At 34.4% G+C, this 15,070-nt stretch overlaps 1 protein-coding gene across 9 annotated transcripts; it reads right to left on the bottom strand.

Annotated features, from left to right (window-relative positions):
- Nucleotides 1–263: 263 nt before the first annotated feature.
- On the bottom strand, nucleotides 264–4,431 carry LOC142642682 (protein PALE CRESS, chloroplastic-like). 9 transcript variants are annotated; one of them, XM_075817091.1, is made up of 6 exons: nucleotides 4,313–4,431; nucleotides 3,047–3,284; nucleotides 2,752–2,838; nucleotides 1,713–1,763; nucleotides 1,266–1,439; nucleotides 264–653 (listed from the first exon to the last, which is right to left on the bottom strand). In XM_075817091.1, exons 3-6 carry the CDS (start codon nucleotides 2,788–2,790, stop codon nucleotides 606–608), a joined length of 312 nt encoding a protein of 103 aa, XP_075673206.1. In that variant the 5' UTR covers nucleotides 2,791–2,838; nucleotides 3,047–3,284; nucleotides 4,313–4,431; the 3' UTR covers nucleotides 264–605. The 9 variants fall into 9 exon arrangements, with proteins under 9 accessions (XP_075673206.1, XP_075673204.1, XP_075673209.1 ...); XM_075817089.1 differs by having other exon boundaries at nucleotides 3,187–3,284; XM_075817094.1 differs by having other exon boundaries at nucleotides 264–1,125; nucleotides 3,047–3,425; nucleotides 4,313–4,423.
- Nucleotides 4,432–15,070: the final 10,639 nt, after the last annotated feature.

The following is a 15,070-nucleotide window of genomic DNA, read 5'->3' as shown; positions in this document are numbered from 1 at the left end:
TTCATATGTTAATACTGGAGAGATAGGCATTGTCTTAGTTGCTTTGGGTGCCACTACAAATTTTAGCATGAGTTGGCAGTGTTCTTATAGCAGTGAAGAAGTAACCACTACTTGAGTTCATTGTATCGCTGTACTTTAACTGCATGAGATTTGCACAGCTGCAAGCTTTCATGTATTTTTCCAGTTTGGTTGAAGGAAACTTATATTCATTGAAAAAAGAAGAAAAGGAAAGGAGAAGAAAACTCTAATTTGAAATTGTGCACAAAAAAACATAATTTCTTTTATAGATCAACTGTAATATAAGCGCACAAAGGTCCTAATAAATACAAATGCTACAATAAACCCGTGAACAACATACAAATGTAGCAAACTGGGATTACAAAACCCCATATTAGCAATAAAAGGGACAAAGTATGGCTACCATTTCAAATTTATGGCCAGGTCCAGCAGTGATTCTACTTGGCGTATGGCTCTTTGTTTCTCCTGTTGCTTCAACCTACTCGCAACAGATTCAGGATCAAACGAATCTTGTCCATGTTGTGCTTCAGTTTGTTGATACCAGACATCTTGTAGCAATGCATTAACCTCTCTGACAAAGTCTACCCTTAAAAGTGTATCATCAGCTTCAAGTGGAGGTCGAAGTGGCCCTGATGCTGTTGGGGAAAAAGTAAGCCGTTATGAAGTCAAATCAAACACAAATTAATTTGACCAATAGGATATAGTGTTTATATTAGATCTAGTTGTGACATATATCATCTGCTCCAAAGTTGAATGAAGCAATCCCAGACTGGTTAGTTTTATCTTGAACATTAAGTGATCTCTCATTAGAAAAATATTCCATTATCTTGGATATGATAGAGCCATGCTTTTATTTTACCGCCCAAGAAGGAGAAATGCGAATGTTCCTCTAATTAGTCTAGGTACTTCCTACAATCAATACCAACTCCTATAATTTTTCATTCTGTGCCTTCACAAAAAGAATGGTTATGCGCTTGTCCCTACATGCAGAGATTGTCCTGGTGGCCTGATGCCACTCCTGATTCCTTGAATGTGTGCATGCAAGAGAGGTTTCTATGAGATTGACCAATATGTCATTCTATACCCTTATAGATTTCTTCAGTACAGCTAAAAGAAAAGGAACCATCATACAGATGAAAAAGAAAAAAAGAAAAGATCCGTGAGTTCTACAAGAAACATGCTAGTTGTGGCTATCATGTAGTTTGATCAAAGCCATAGGAAATATAATTTGTATATTTGCAGCATACCTTATCAATGTCAAATCCTGCTGAAACAAGAATGCTAAATGGTCTTAGCAAGGTGTCAACCATGCGTTTTTTGCATTCCTTCATCCAGCCTTCATCATCAAACCCATCATGCATATTCAAAAGATTGTTGAGCAGTCTCATGGCAGGAGTAGCCTCCCGTTTCAAAATCTCAGTCTAAAATATTAAGTAAAATTCAAAGCTTATAATTCTGTTTTCTCCCAAGTAAGGCAACGAAGAAAGGAAACTACAAAATGAAAAGGGCCTAAAGGAGTGTCACGGTGCAAGATGTGCTAGGCTGGAATAATTATGTAAGGATTCTACTAAAAATCAGCACGATTTCAGACAAGATTTAACAACGTTCAGCATTTGGTTTTGAAAGTTAAAACCCATGTGTATTGAAACAAATGAATTTAAGCATGGCACTATTAAATGAAAAGTAGTGTATACCTCAACCCTTCTATATAACAGATCAAGACTTCTTATAGCATCCTTTTCTTCCTGGAAAATGAGATAAATATCTAAATCAACATTAGAGAGAGAGATAAAGAGACTGCATATATTAAGTTCTACTGAACTCATACTATTAAGATTTACAAGGAACAAAAAAAAAAAAAAAGGACAAGGCAAAGCCTTATGCTAAAAAGGAAAAATAAGTTCCCAATTCTTGCCTTAAAACAAAAATACAAATTAAGAGGACTTGAGCATATTTATTTGTTAGACATATGTAGTAAAACCTATGAATAGTCAGCTAACAACCAACTGCTTTACCATTGAGTTGTTGAGGACCAATGAGAAATTAGATATTGATTTAAATTCCCTTTCTCAACCCATGACCAGTATGAGCTTGATTTTCCTTAAGTTACAGGTATTGTGTTGGATATCAGATTGACATTGAAGGTTCAATGGTCTATAATTTCTCTATTTGTTTGATACCTTATTTCTAAGTAAGAGAAACCTCCTAAAAGAAGACCTTGAGCTTTCTTTTTCTCCAAATAATCATAAGTAATATGCGATTTAGAGTAACTTTGTCATCTGAGTCCTTAATCAACATGGATGCCTTGCTTATAAGAAATAGCTAATCATAGTAACTTCATCACTTTTCCTTCATGAGAAATATTAGTTGTGAATTTGATACTCATAAATTCCAGATTCTAACCTATGATACATATTATTTTCTTCAAACTCGTGTAAAAACAAATTTTCTATTAAATAAAAAAAAATAGAATAATAAAAACAAAATTTGGTTCTATAAGTATTTACAAATCTTTGAGACTTATGAAACTAATGCTGAAATGCCATAAACACTCCTACACCTATAGAGAAATTAATAAAGGCAGCCATCAAGTTTGAACATTACAATAATCAGTGATTGCAAACATTTACATTGGCACACTAAAAAATGTTTGCAAAACATTACACTACAACAACATTGCATTAAAAGAAAAGATGCCACACAGAATTTAGAGACAACAAAAGACTAACTTACGTCGCGTCTAGCAAGATCAAGGCGATTCCATATGACCATTAGAACAAGTTCATTGAGTTCTCCTTTCTCGGCAGCTTTCTCAATTTCCTGCACATAAGAAAGTTAATCAATAGTCACAATTATCCTACATGAATAGTTTGACTCAACTTCCCACTTATGGAAAATGCTACAAGCTACAAAGGATGTATGAGTATGGACAGCAACGAAATGAGATGTCCTTAGATATAAGACATAAATATTTCCTTCATAATGAAAACAAAAGCAGCCAAAAAAGGAAAAAGGAAAGGGCTTTTACTTTTCAGAAGGACTTCTATCAACCCATGTGTATGCAGAAAGCACTCTTTAGAAATGAACACATTCTCATAATTTTAAAGTCTTAATCTCTTGACAGATTAAGCAAATTTGTGAGGCTTGAATACTGTAATTTATGATCACCTCCTCAACTTCTTCAGCAGCTCTGATCAAGCTCGAAACCAATCTCCATGCTTTTCTGACATCTTCTTCCGGATACCCTTTCAAGCGTGTGCCAATTTCTAAAGGTTACATGAGTTCAACATAATAAGAATGTGGGTTTTACATTTAGGCAACATATTGTCATATACAGAATGCACACGATGCCCCAAAACCCATCAATCAGGACCAGTTATCCATTCAATTGAGGGAGTGATCATAATCTGAACAAAATATTTCAAGAATTAAGAAAATTATAACATTGGATTAAGCTATATATGAAAGTAATAAAACGGGAAGCAGTAATGCTACAAATTAAATTTAATTCTGGAGGACATGGACAATGCAATATAATTCAAAATCAATTTTCTTATAACTGGTAATAGGCAACTGTGAAAAGAGGTTCGTCTTTTTAACCTGCATGTCAATTGTAATTTCACAAACAATAAACTCAGATTGCTCAATTTGTAAGCTATGAAGTCATTCCATTAAAGCTGTTATAGAAAAGCATTTCCAATTGACTGATATTGAGTCAAGCCTAACTTCATAAGCTATTCTAATATTTTTCATAGTAATAGAGGCTCAAGTGTAACATGACCCTGCATGATGTAATTTTGCACACATAAATCTCAAATATGTGATTACTGTCAAAACAAACCAAACCATTTATTGGTGTGGTGCCAAATGATTCCAACACACTCTATTACTGTAATTAATTTGTATTAAAAATTCCAAAACACTCTAGTCAGGACTAAGTGTAGCAGACAGTGGGCCTTTAGTTATCAGCTCGAAAACAAATCAAGAAGACCCACTCTAATAAATTCCTTTAGCACAGTTACACACGGAGACTGCCATTAACCATTTTACAAACACTATACCTATGTATATATATACACACACACACACAAATTAATGATTTAGTGGCATATATGGGAAATCTACCATGGACCCATCTCAGGAAATCAATAAATTTGAATACCCAATAATCAAAAAAGAACAATCATCCAGTCAACATAGCAAAACAAGAAAAATAAGAGACACCCATTTAAGAAAAAAGTGAAAAGAATGCCATAGCTGATGCATATTGACAACTACATACATACATACATACATCATCATAATACTCCTTTGGAAGCTCATCTATAAGCGGCTCATCCTTGTTCATACACCGCCTCAGAACTGGTTATCAAATCCCAACCAAAGAACCCAAAAAAAAAAAAAAAAAACACTTCAAAATTAGCAGATACTAAAATTAGTGCTAACGCATTTGCCTCCATTTTCTGTTGAGATAGCTAGAGAGAGCTCAGTGGGTCGGAGATGTTAATAATGGAGAATGTAGTTTAGGCATGTACTTGGCCCAAGACTTTCATCACACAGAATAGGCCCAAGCACTTAGGCACGTACTTGGCCCAAGGGTAAAATAGAGTCAATATATTCACATTTTAATCATAAAAGTAATATGTCACTTTCTAATTGCAACAACATTATTTTCCCTAACAACATCATTTTCCCTTTTTGTTCACTGCTTATTACACTATTTTTATTATGCAATGGTCACAGAAAAACATGACAATAGCTGTAAAAATTAAAAAGTGTTGTATCCTTAAACTTATATAGTATTAGTAGTAAGTAAAAAGAATAGAGTTATGTTTTAATTTAAAAAAAAGTGTTATACTCACAATATTTTCATAAGTTTTCATAATAAATTTTAAGTAGCAAGTTGTTATTGGTTTTAACATGAACATATCACTAAAATTACTTTCTTATCACTTGAAATTTATTGTGAAAGTGTTGTAGATATAATATTTCTCTTAATTTTATTTTTGGATGTTTGATAGATGACTCAAGATTATCATCTTTCATCATCTCCATGAAATGAAATTGTAGAATAAATTGAAAATTTACATTTAAAAAAATTATGTATGATATATATATATATATATTTAATTATGCATTAGAAAATGAAAAGTCAAATTAGATAATTTTTAGAAAGAAAAAAATATGCATAATTTAAATAAAATTTGTTTAAAGAAAAAAATATGCAACTGGTCGGGTTTAAGATTTTTCTAATTAAAAAAAAAAAAAAAAACAAACAAATCCTTCAAATATTTCATGTTAAAATTTCCGAATTTCATCACAAATACATCCTATTTCTTTACCTATAATAAAAAGAGTGAAATCAAGCATCCAATTTGTTGAGCACCGTAGCTAATTACCATCGTGTCCTTGGACTTTGAGAGTTTTGTGATAGCTGAGTCAAGTGGATGTGTGTTTATCCTCATCAAGTAGCTGAATTTCGTTTAGGCACAATAATTAAATAAATATATTTGAGATCGATCTCGCAGTAAAATTTGACTTCGATGGAGTGTTTCTATTTCCTTTCTATGTTTTACACACAGTACTATGAAGAAACTTTTTGTTTGTAGAATTATAGTAACCATTTTGTTAAAAAAAATTTAGCAGAAAAATAAAACATTAATGTTTACTGTTTTTAAGGTTAACAGGAAGTCTTGAGTCGTTATTCGTTAATATCAATAGCGTTGCTTCCGTTAGTAAATAGGAAAAATAGGGAGAGAAGCACACATGGCTAATTATCATTTGTGAAGCATGAAATGGAGCATAGCAAATGGTTTGGAGTATTTTTATTCTTTTTTATATAATAATAAATAATTAATTACAAACGGTAAAACTTAGTTACAAGGTGTCCTTAAATTCAACAATGTCATTGCATTGGCCAAAGGCCTTATAGTTGAGTTTAATTTTCCTTATAAAAGATACCACGACTTTTTCCATACTAATTGATACAATTATATACTATCTTCGTCCCAATTTGTTTGTTTTATTTGAAAAGTCAAACTTTTTAAGAGAACATCATTTATTGTCTTGTCTGCCTTATAAAATTGTATAAATTTCTAAAACTACCCTTAAATAAATTTATCAAAAAATAGTTTTGAAAATTAAATATAGGTATAATAGGAACATTAGTAAATTAATTACTTTTTTTTTTAGAAATATGACAATATTTTGAGACATTCCAAAATGGAATAAAAGACAAACAAACTGAGACAGATGGAGTATTTTGATTTCAATTGTAAACCCTAAAAATAGAATAGCTAAAGATGTGGACCTAAGATTTGTCAAATTACAAATTTTCTATCACACCTCAATTATCATAACCCAGAACAGGTTGAGCTTTTTGGGAAGCCTAAAAGTCTCCATCACTTTAACTTTTTGAGCTTTTTGGGAAGTCTTGAGCCTAAGAGCATTACCTGATAATGTGTCAAATGCCAACTATTTGGCATTTGGTACACCAAACACCAAAAAACCATTTTCATGAAGTGTTTTTAATCCTATAAATTTTGACACATGTGAATAGTATCGTTCCAAAGATGGAACGGTATGGACAGATATGTTAAAAAAATTATTTTTTATTCATTTCTCTCTCTTCTTTTATTACTTTCTTTGGAATGGTACGGACAAATATGTTAAAAAAATTATTTTTTATTCATTTCTCTCTCTTTTTTTATTACTTTTCTTTCTTCTCTCTCTTGCTTTTTCCTTCTTTCTTCCTCTGCCTATTCCTCATGTTCAGTCACTCCCTCTTCCTTTTTTTCTTCTTCTTTCTTCTCCAGCATCTTCACCACATGGCTTCGGGTTCCTTTTTATTTTTTTTTTATTTTTTTTTTTTACGTTCCCTTTCTCTGCGCCTCTTTCTCTATTTTTTTTTTCTTGTCACAAAGAAGAAGGCGACTCAGATTCACTATTTGCAGATGCGCTTGAGGGACTTCGGCAACAAGATCGTCAAGGATCTAAAGCTCAGCACACCAATTGAAGCTCGTTGATCTGAAGCTCTGCTCGCCTAGTGGCAGTCACCGATCTTTGCTCGTCATCCTCCATAGCTCTTGCCGCCGATGGTTGGTTGAGTTTGGTCATTGATTGATTTGTTGGGTTGGGGTTTTGTTGAAGATTTTGAGTTTTTTTTTTTTTATAAAAAAAAAAATTTTGCTGAGGTTTTTGGATTTGGAAATTTGTTAGAGGATCTAGTTATTGTAGTTGTAGTTTGTGACGGTGGTTGTTGTTGTGGCGGTGATTGGTGGTGGCGAGTGCCACTGGCTGTGCATTTGTATATTTGCTGGGTTTTGAGAAAATATATTATTTAATGTGTTGTATATATTATTTTAATGTTTAGAATCAAAGAATAGAAGATGCGATAAAGAGTGAATTGTAAAATGGTGTGTTAAAATAATAAAGTACACTTTTAGTGTATTAAAATGACATTTTTTATAAAAAAATTGATGAGAATGCTCTAAGGGTCCCCGACCACAAACATAACCCCTCGACATGGATGGTGAATTAAGTATAGTCCACCCACACTAGGCAGCTGTCAAGTTTGGACTTCCAAATTGCAAGTTAACTCCAAATTCCAACTCCAACTAATATAGTTGTGAATTTAATTATGGTCCCACCCAACGCAGCAGAGGTTCTTACTAGCTGACAAAAAGATAAATGTTATATTCTTCGTTTAATAACGTATTATTGTAGATTGTTATATATATATCGTTACCAGCTGACAAAAAGATAAATTTAAATTTAAATTTATAATAATTTATTATATAAAATTTATTATGAAATTATTGTAAAAATAATATAAATATAAGATTTCTCATAAAAAAAAATGTTAGGACCATAATTAAATTCACAATTTTTATCTTTTACTACAACTTGTCACAAAATGTGATAGGTTCATATCCCTATTGCTCACAATTCGTTACAGTGTGAGATGTGGCAAGAGTTGGAAAAATAGTTATATATATATATATACTTAAAATGATATATATATATATTTATAATTCAATTTGTGGGAAATATGGATTTGAATGCTCAACATCTTTACTAAAAACACCAAAATAAAACTAGTTGAGTTAGAAGTTTTACATGTACTGATGAGAATCAACAAGCATTCAAGGATCTATTGCATGTTCCAGTTGGGCCTATTACAAGAGCAAGATCCAAGAAGATCCAAGAAGCACTTAATGGGCTGATTCAAGAGATTTGGGCTGATTCTAATGCAGGATATTCCAAGCTTGGCCCAAAGGAAGATGAAAGTGTAGTAAATTTAATTCAAGCTATTTAGCTCTGATCTGACTTAATTGGGAGTGATTTATGGCATGAATTAATGACTGATTGACTTTCCAGCTCTGTATCAGTTAAGGCAGATTTTTTCCTATTTTGGATCTGCTAATTTCAGACCAAATCAGCTTTTATTTTGGGTTTTATTATTTAGTACGTTTTTTAGGTATTTTCCTTGTTTTTAGGTGCATTTAATGCTTTTTAGGTCAAACTTGATTCCTGATATGGTAAGGTATCAATTAGGAGTTATTTTAGAATATATTTTCTTGTCTGTCAAGTTTTGTGGAGTCCTTAAATAGGCTCTGAAGTCTGTAAACGTTTTTGAAGATTATTATTGAATAAAATTCAGAAAAGGTGAGGCTTTGCTCTCTTTTGGTTCTTCAAGAACTGTGAACTTATCAAGGATTCTTCCTTGTGGCGTTCAAACTTTATACCTTTGGTTCGTGATTCTTTATAATCATTGGGTCAAGGTCAACTTATACCTTTGGTTCGCGTTTCGATTATAAACGTTGGGTCAGGGTTTCTATCATAAATCTGATTTTTAGCTTTCCTGGGTTAAATATTCCAATATTTTTGTTGGGTCTCAAAGCGTGTCGATTGAGGTTCGCATCATTTGGTATCAGAGCACAGGTTCTAAAATCAGTTTTCTATCCCTTTTATCTTTTGTTTCCTGTTATCATCCAAAAAAAAAAAAAGTAAAAAAAAAAAAAAAAAAAACGTGAAAAAAAAATGACATCTGAAAGGAAATAGGGAAAAAAAAAAAATTTGTTTGTAGTTTCAGTTCTCTCAGACCAAAATATTGTTTTCTTTTGTCTTCTTCCTTTGATTTGGTATTTCTTCCTTTGATTTAGTGTTTCTTTCATATTTTCTTGCCATTGGTATTTGTTTTAACACTACAAGTTAAATTTCTTGATCAAGTTTGATAGTTCATTGCAGAACTGAAAAGGCGAAGCAACGAGTGGAAAAAGGCAAGAGAGTGTGAGACTAATATCGGGAAAAAGCCAATTTAAAAGTGAAACACGAGTGGGAGTGACATAATTTGAGTGCAAACACGTGAGGGAGTGTTGTGAGGAATTATTTCTAACAATTCTCTGTTGTTTCAAAAGTATGTCTTTCAGGTGTGAAACATCAAATAGGGAAGGAGGGGAGGAGTCGTCCATCATTTTATAGGCTATGCAACAACAATTTGAACGCATGAACGTGGTGTTTAATGAGATTCGGGATCGGATGGAAAGGCAAGACACTGTTATTGCTACTTTGCGTGAGGAGCGTCCCCAAAGAGGCCCTAATGCTAGAAGGCAAGAAAGGCGTTCTCACATGAATGATTCTGATGACTACCACGAGGATGAGTTTGAAGATGAAGAAGATCGAGCTTCACTGAACAATGAAGGCAAGTTTGTGCCAAGGAGAGAAAGGCGTGGTGGAGGTTTCCGAAGAGGTCCAAGATGGCAAGATGGGACTGACAGGAACCTAGGAAACATAAAAATGAAGATACCCACATTCCAAGGGAAAAATGATCCAAAAGCATACTTGGAGTGGGAGAAGAAGGTGGAGTTAATCTTTGAGTGCCACAACTACTCCGAGGAGAAAAAGGTAAAACTCGCTGTCATTGAGTTTACTGACTATGCTATTATATGGTGGGATCAACTTGTGATGAACAGAAGGAGAAACCATAAGAGACCTATCGAGAGTTGGGAGGAAATGAAGGCAATCATGAGAAGACGGTTTGTTCCTAGTCACTACTATAGGGACTTGTATCAGAAATTACAGAGTCTTACTCAAGGCTATAGGAGCGTGGATGACTATCACAAGGAGATGGAGATTGCCATGATTCGGGCAAATGTAGAGGAGGATAGAGAAGCTACCATGGCAAGGTTTCTGAATGGGCTGAATCGGGACATTGCTAACGTGGTGGAGTTGCAGCACTACGTGGAGTTGGAGGACATGGTGCACATGGCAATAAAGGTGGAACGACAGCTTAAAAGGAAAGGAACTCGGTCATTTCAAAATCCGGGCTCCTCTACTTCATGGAGGTCAAATGGGAGGAAAGACGAAGGGGCTGTTTTCAAGTCCAAATCCGAACCACAAAAAAGGAGAGATGAAGCTCCCAGTGTCAACAAAGGTAAAACTGAATCCCAGACTCGTAATCGTGAAATTAAGTGTTTTCGTTGTTTGGGAGTAGGTCATATTGCTTCACAATGCCCAAATAAGAGGACCATGATCGCACGTATTGATGGAGAGGTGGAAACTGAAAGCGAGGGAGATGATGACCAGATTCCATCACTTGAGGATGCTTGTGATGATGAAGTGGAGTATCCAGTGGAGGGTGAGTCGCTTGTTGCAAGGCGTGCTTTAAGTGCTCAAGTTAAAGAGGATGACATGGAACAACAAAGGGAGAACATTTTTCAAACTAGATACCACATCAACAACAAGGTATGTAGTATGATTATAGATGGGGGGAGCTGTACTAATGTGGCTAGTACTACTTTAGTTGAAAAATTGAATTTACCTACCTTGAAACACCCTAGACCATATAAGTTGCAGTGGTTGAATGATTGTGGAGAAGTTAAGGTAAATAAGCAAGTACTGGTTTCTTTTTCAATTGGGAGATACAAAGATGAAGTACTTTGTGCTGTTGTTCCAATGCAAGCGGGTCACATTTTATTGGGCAGGCCATGGCAGTTTGACAGGAGAGTCAATCATGATGGGTTCAAGAATAGGTATTCTTTTGTTAAAGATAATAAAACCATTACTCTTGTACCGTTGACTTCGAGACAAGTGTATGAAGATCAAGTGAAACTAAAAAGAGAAAATGACTTGAAAAATTGTGAGATTGAGAATGCAAAAAAAGATGATGAGAAAGAGAGTGAAAGAATAAAAGAGTGTGAACAGAAAAAAGAGAGTGAAACCATAAAAAAGAGTGAAAAGACAGTTGAGGGTGGAAAAAATGAGAGAAAAACAAAAAAACAAGGTAGTTTTTATGCTAAGGCGAGTGATGTCAAGAGTGCTTTTTATACAAACCAGCCTATATTTGTACTCTTGTACAAAGAGGTGTGTTTTAATACTAACGAACTTGACAAATCTTTGCCTAGTGTTGTTGTCTCTTTGTTGCAGGAATATGAGGACGTGTTTCCTAATGATGTTCCTAGTGGATTGCCACCTATCAGAGGAATAGAGTATCAAATCGATTTTGTGCCAGGTGCAACAATTCCTAACCGACCAGCCTATAGGAGTAATCCGAAGGAGACAAAGGAACTTCAAAGGCAAGTTGAGGAGTTGCTGACCAAGGGCCATGTGAGAGAGAGTATGAGTCCATGCGCGGTGCCGGTGCTGCTTGTGCCTAAGAAGGATGGAACTTGGAGAATGTGTGTTGATTGTAGGGCTATCAACAACATTACTGTAAAGTATAGACATCCCATTCCTAGGCTAGATGACATGTTGGATGAATTGCATGGATCATGTGTTTTCACAAAAATTGATTTGAAAAGTGGATATCATCAAATTAGGATGAAAGAGGGTGATGAATGGAAAATTGCCTTTAAAACTAAATATGGATTGTATGAGTGGTTGGTAATGCCTTTCGGTCTAACTAATGCACCAAGTACATTCATGAGGTTAATGAACCATGCATTGCGTGCGTTTATAGGCAGATTTGTTGTGGTCTATTTTGATGATATTTTGGTATATAGCAAGAATTTAGATGAGCATATTGATCATTTACATTGTGTGCTTGCTGTTTTGAGAAAAGAAAAACTATATGCCAATTTAAAGAAATGTTCCTTTTGCATGGACAAAGTTGTATTTCTGGGTTATGTTGTTAGCGCGAAAGGAATTGAGGTGGATGAGGAAAAGGTGAAGGCTATTAAGGAATGGCACACCTAAGTCAGTCACTGAGGTAAGAAGTTTTCACGGTTTGGCTAGTTTTTATCGCCGATTTGTCAAAGATTTCAGTACACTAGCTACACCACTCACTGAAATTGTTAAAAAATCTGTTGGTTTTAAATGGGGAAGTGAGCAAGATCGTGCATTTAATGAAATTAAAGAAAGATTATGTGGTGCTCCTTTATTAGCATTACCTGATTTTTCTAAAACTTTTGAGATTGAATGTGATGCCTCAGGAATAGGTATTGGAGCTGTTTTGATGCAGGAGAAGAGGCCGATAGCCTATTTTAGTGAAAAGCTAAATGAGACAGCTTTGAACTACCCAACATATGACAAGGAGCTTTATGCATTGGTGAGGGCATTGGAGACTTGGCAACACTACCTTTGGCCGAAAGAATTTGTCATACATACTGACCATGAGTCCTTGAAGCACCTGAAGGGACAAGTTAATGAAATGACTAGTTTGGATGGTGAGAAGAAGGCTGAGATGGTGAAGAAACTCCATGAAAGTGTACGGCAACATATAGAGAAGAAGAATGAGCAATATGCGACCAAAGCCAACAAGGGTCGTCGACAAGTCCTTTTTGAACCAGGTGATTGGGTTTGGGTGCATATGAGAAAAGAAAGATTTCCAGCTCGTAGGCGGTCCAAGCTGCATCCTAGAGGGGATGGTCCATTTCAAGTCCTTGAGAGAATCAATGATAATGTATACAAGTTGGATCTTCCAGGTGAGTATAACATTAGTGCTACATTTAATGTTTCTGATCTTTCTCCTTTTGATGTAGGTGACGATTCGAGGACGAATCCTTTTGTAGAGAGGGGGAATGATGAGAATCAACAAGCATTCAAGGATCCATTGCATGTTCTAGTTGGGCCTATTACAAGAGCAAGATCCAAGAAGATCCAAGAAGCACTTAATGGGCTGATTCAAGAGATTTGGGCTGATTCTAATGCAGGATATTCCAAGCTTGGCCCAAAGGAAGATGAAAGTGTAGTAAATTTAATTCAAGCTATTTAGGGCTGATCTGACTTAATTGGGAGTGATTTATGGCATGAATTAATGACTGATTGACTTTCCAGCTCTGTATCAGTTAAGGCAGATTTTTTCCTATTTTGGATCTGCTAATTTCAGACCAAATCAGCTTTTATTTTGGGTTTTATTATTTAGTACATTTTTTAGGTATTTTCCTTGTTTTTAGGTGCATTTAATGCTTTTTAGGTCAAACTTGATTCCTGATATGGTAAGGTATCAATTAGGAGTTATTTTAAAATATATTTTCTTGTCTGTCAAGTTTTGTGGAGTCCTTAAATAGGCTCTGAAGTCTGTAAACATTTTTGAAGATTATTATTGAATAAAATTCAGAAAAGGTGAGGCTTTGCTCTCTTTTGGTTCTTCAAGAACTGTGAACTTATCAAGGATTCTTCCTTGTGGCGTTCAAACTTTATACCTTTGGTTCGTGATTCTTTATAATCATTGGGTCAATGTCAACTTATACCTTTGGTTCGCGTTTCGATTATAAATGTTGGGTCAGGGTTTCTATCATAAATCTGATTTTTAGCTTTCCTGGGTTAAATATTCCAATATTTTTGTTGGGTCTCAAAGCGTGTCGATTGAGGTTCGCATCATGTACTTAGTTGATTTATACAGATGGGAATTAACTTAGCTTGTGATTTTTTTAGTACATGACAAATTCCTCTATTCTGGATACGCTTTGATCACATGTACACTATCATAGGTTGTTATCATATTGTAAAGATATTTTTGGTTGTTATTGTATAACACAAGTACGATTAAAGAACAGACAAGTTCTTAGTATTGTGTGTGTGTGTGTGTGTGTGAGAGAGAGAGAGGTGGTACATGTAGACTCTGTAGAGATTACAAATATATATTTACGTGAGAGAGTTCCCTTCGTTGATAAGCATTAGGCAATTTGTCAAGTTGTTAGTATTTTTAAGAACTACCCTTTAGTTTTCAATTGTTTATACTTATAATTCTTTCATTCGGAGGATTTTTCATTATAAGTTTGTTAGACTCTAGAGTTTAGAGTGGTTTGGTTTCAATGGTTAAGAATATGCACATTTTTTGCGCTTGGAGTATGAGCACATGGGCTTGAGTGATACTAGCATAACATAGATACTAGCATAAAACACACACATCTATTTATCAAATTTGAATTTATTATATTTTTTAAATAGCACCAATAACTTTATTGCCACATCAATTAATAAAGTTTTTATTTGTAGTACCTTTAGCATTTTTCATATAATTTTTCACATTTTTTTTCATAACTACTTTTATGATTGGAGTAATAATGTAATATCACTTTTACCTAAATCCATCATTAATACACACACATCTATATATCAAATATGAATTTATTATATTGTTTAAGTAGTACCGATAACTTTATTGCCACATCAATTAATAAAGTTTTTATTTGTAGTACCTTTAGCATTTTTCATATAATTTTTCACATTTTTTTTCATAACTACTTTTATGGTCTTTTATGATTGGTGGAATAATGTAATATCACTTTCACCTAAATCTATCATTAATACTGATGATGCCTAGGTTATCACCAGTAAGCTGCTAGTACTCCACCGATTTGAAGCAACACCTGCGAAGAAAAAAGTAGGTGATCGACAGAGAGCACCGGTGTGGTGCCGGCCAAAGACCCTCCGACGATCAAGTTAGAAAGAGAATCTCTACAACTCTAGAGTGCTAGAGTTGAGGTAATTGTGCGTACCTTTGGGTCATGAGGGTCTTGGGGTATATATAGTGGTGTGTGGCCGAAATATGCGCCTTGGTGAAGAAGTACTTTCCTTTTTAAAAGAGTAATTCGCGGATCTTTGCCTA

The sequence above is a fragment of the Castanea sativa genome, chromosome 7 (genome assembly GCF_040712315.1).
Source record: "Castanea sativa cultivar Marrone di Chiusa Pesio chromosome 7, ASM4071231v1".
NCBI classification, from domain to species: domain Eukaryota; kingdom Viridiplantae; phylum Streptophyta; class Magnoliopsida; order Fagales; family Fagaceae; genus Castanea; species Castanea sativa.
Note: the sequence above shows the minus strand (reverse complement) of the source record. Positions and strands in the feature narration are given on the sequence as shown.

What these genes read in the sequence shown, in the direction of transcription:
- LOC142642682 (XM_075817091.1), bottom strand. Translation starts at nt 2,790, where the DNA reads ATGGTCATATGGAATCGCCTTGATCTTGCTAGACGCGAC. An exon ending in TTGATCTTGCTAGACGCGAC is followed by an intron (nt 1,764 to 2,751) that starts GTAAGTTAGTCT and finishes CTCATTTTCCAG; the next exon opens with GAAGAAAAGGATGCTATAAG. An exon ending in TGTTATATAGAAGGGTTGAG is followed by an intron (nt 1,440 to 1,712) that starts GTATACACTACT and finishes TTAATATTTTAG; the next exon opens with ACTGAGATTTTGAAACGGGA.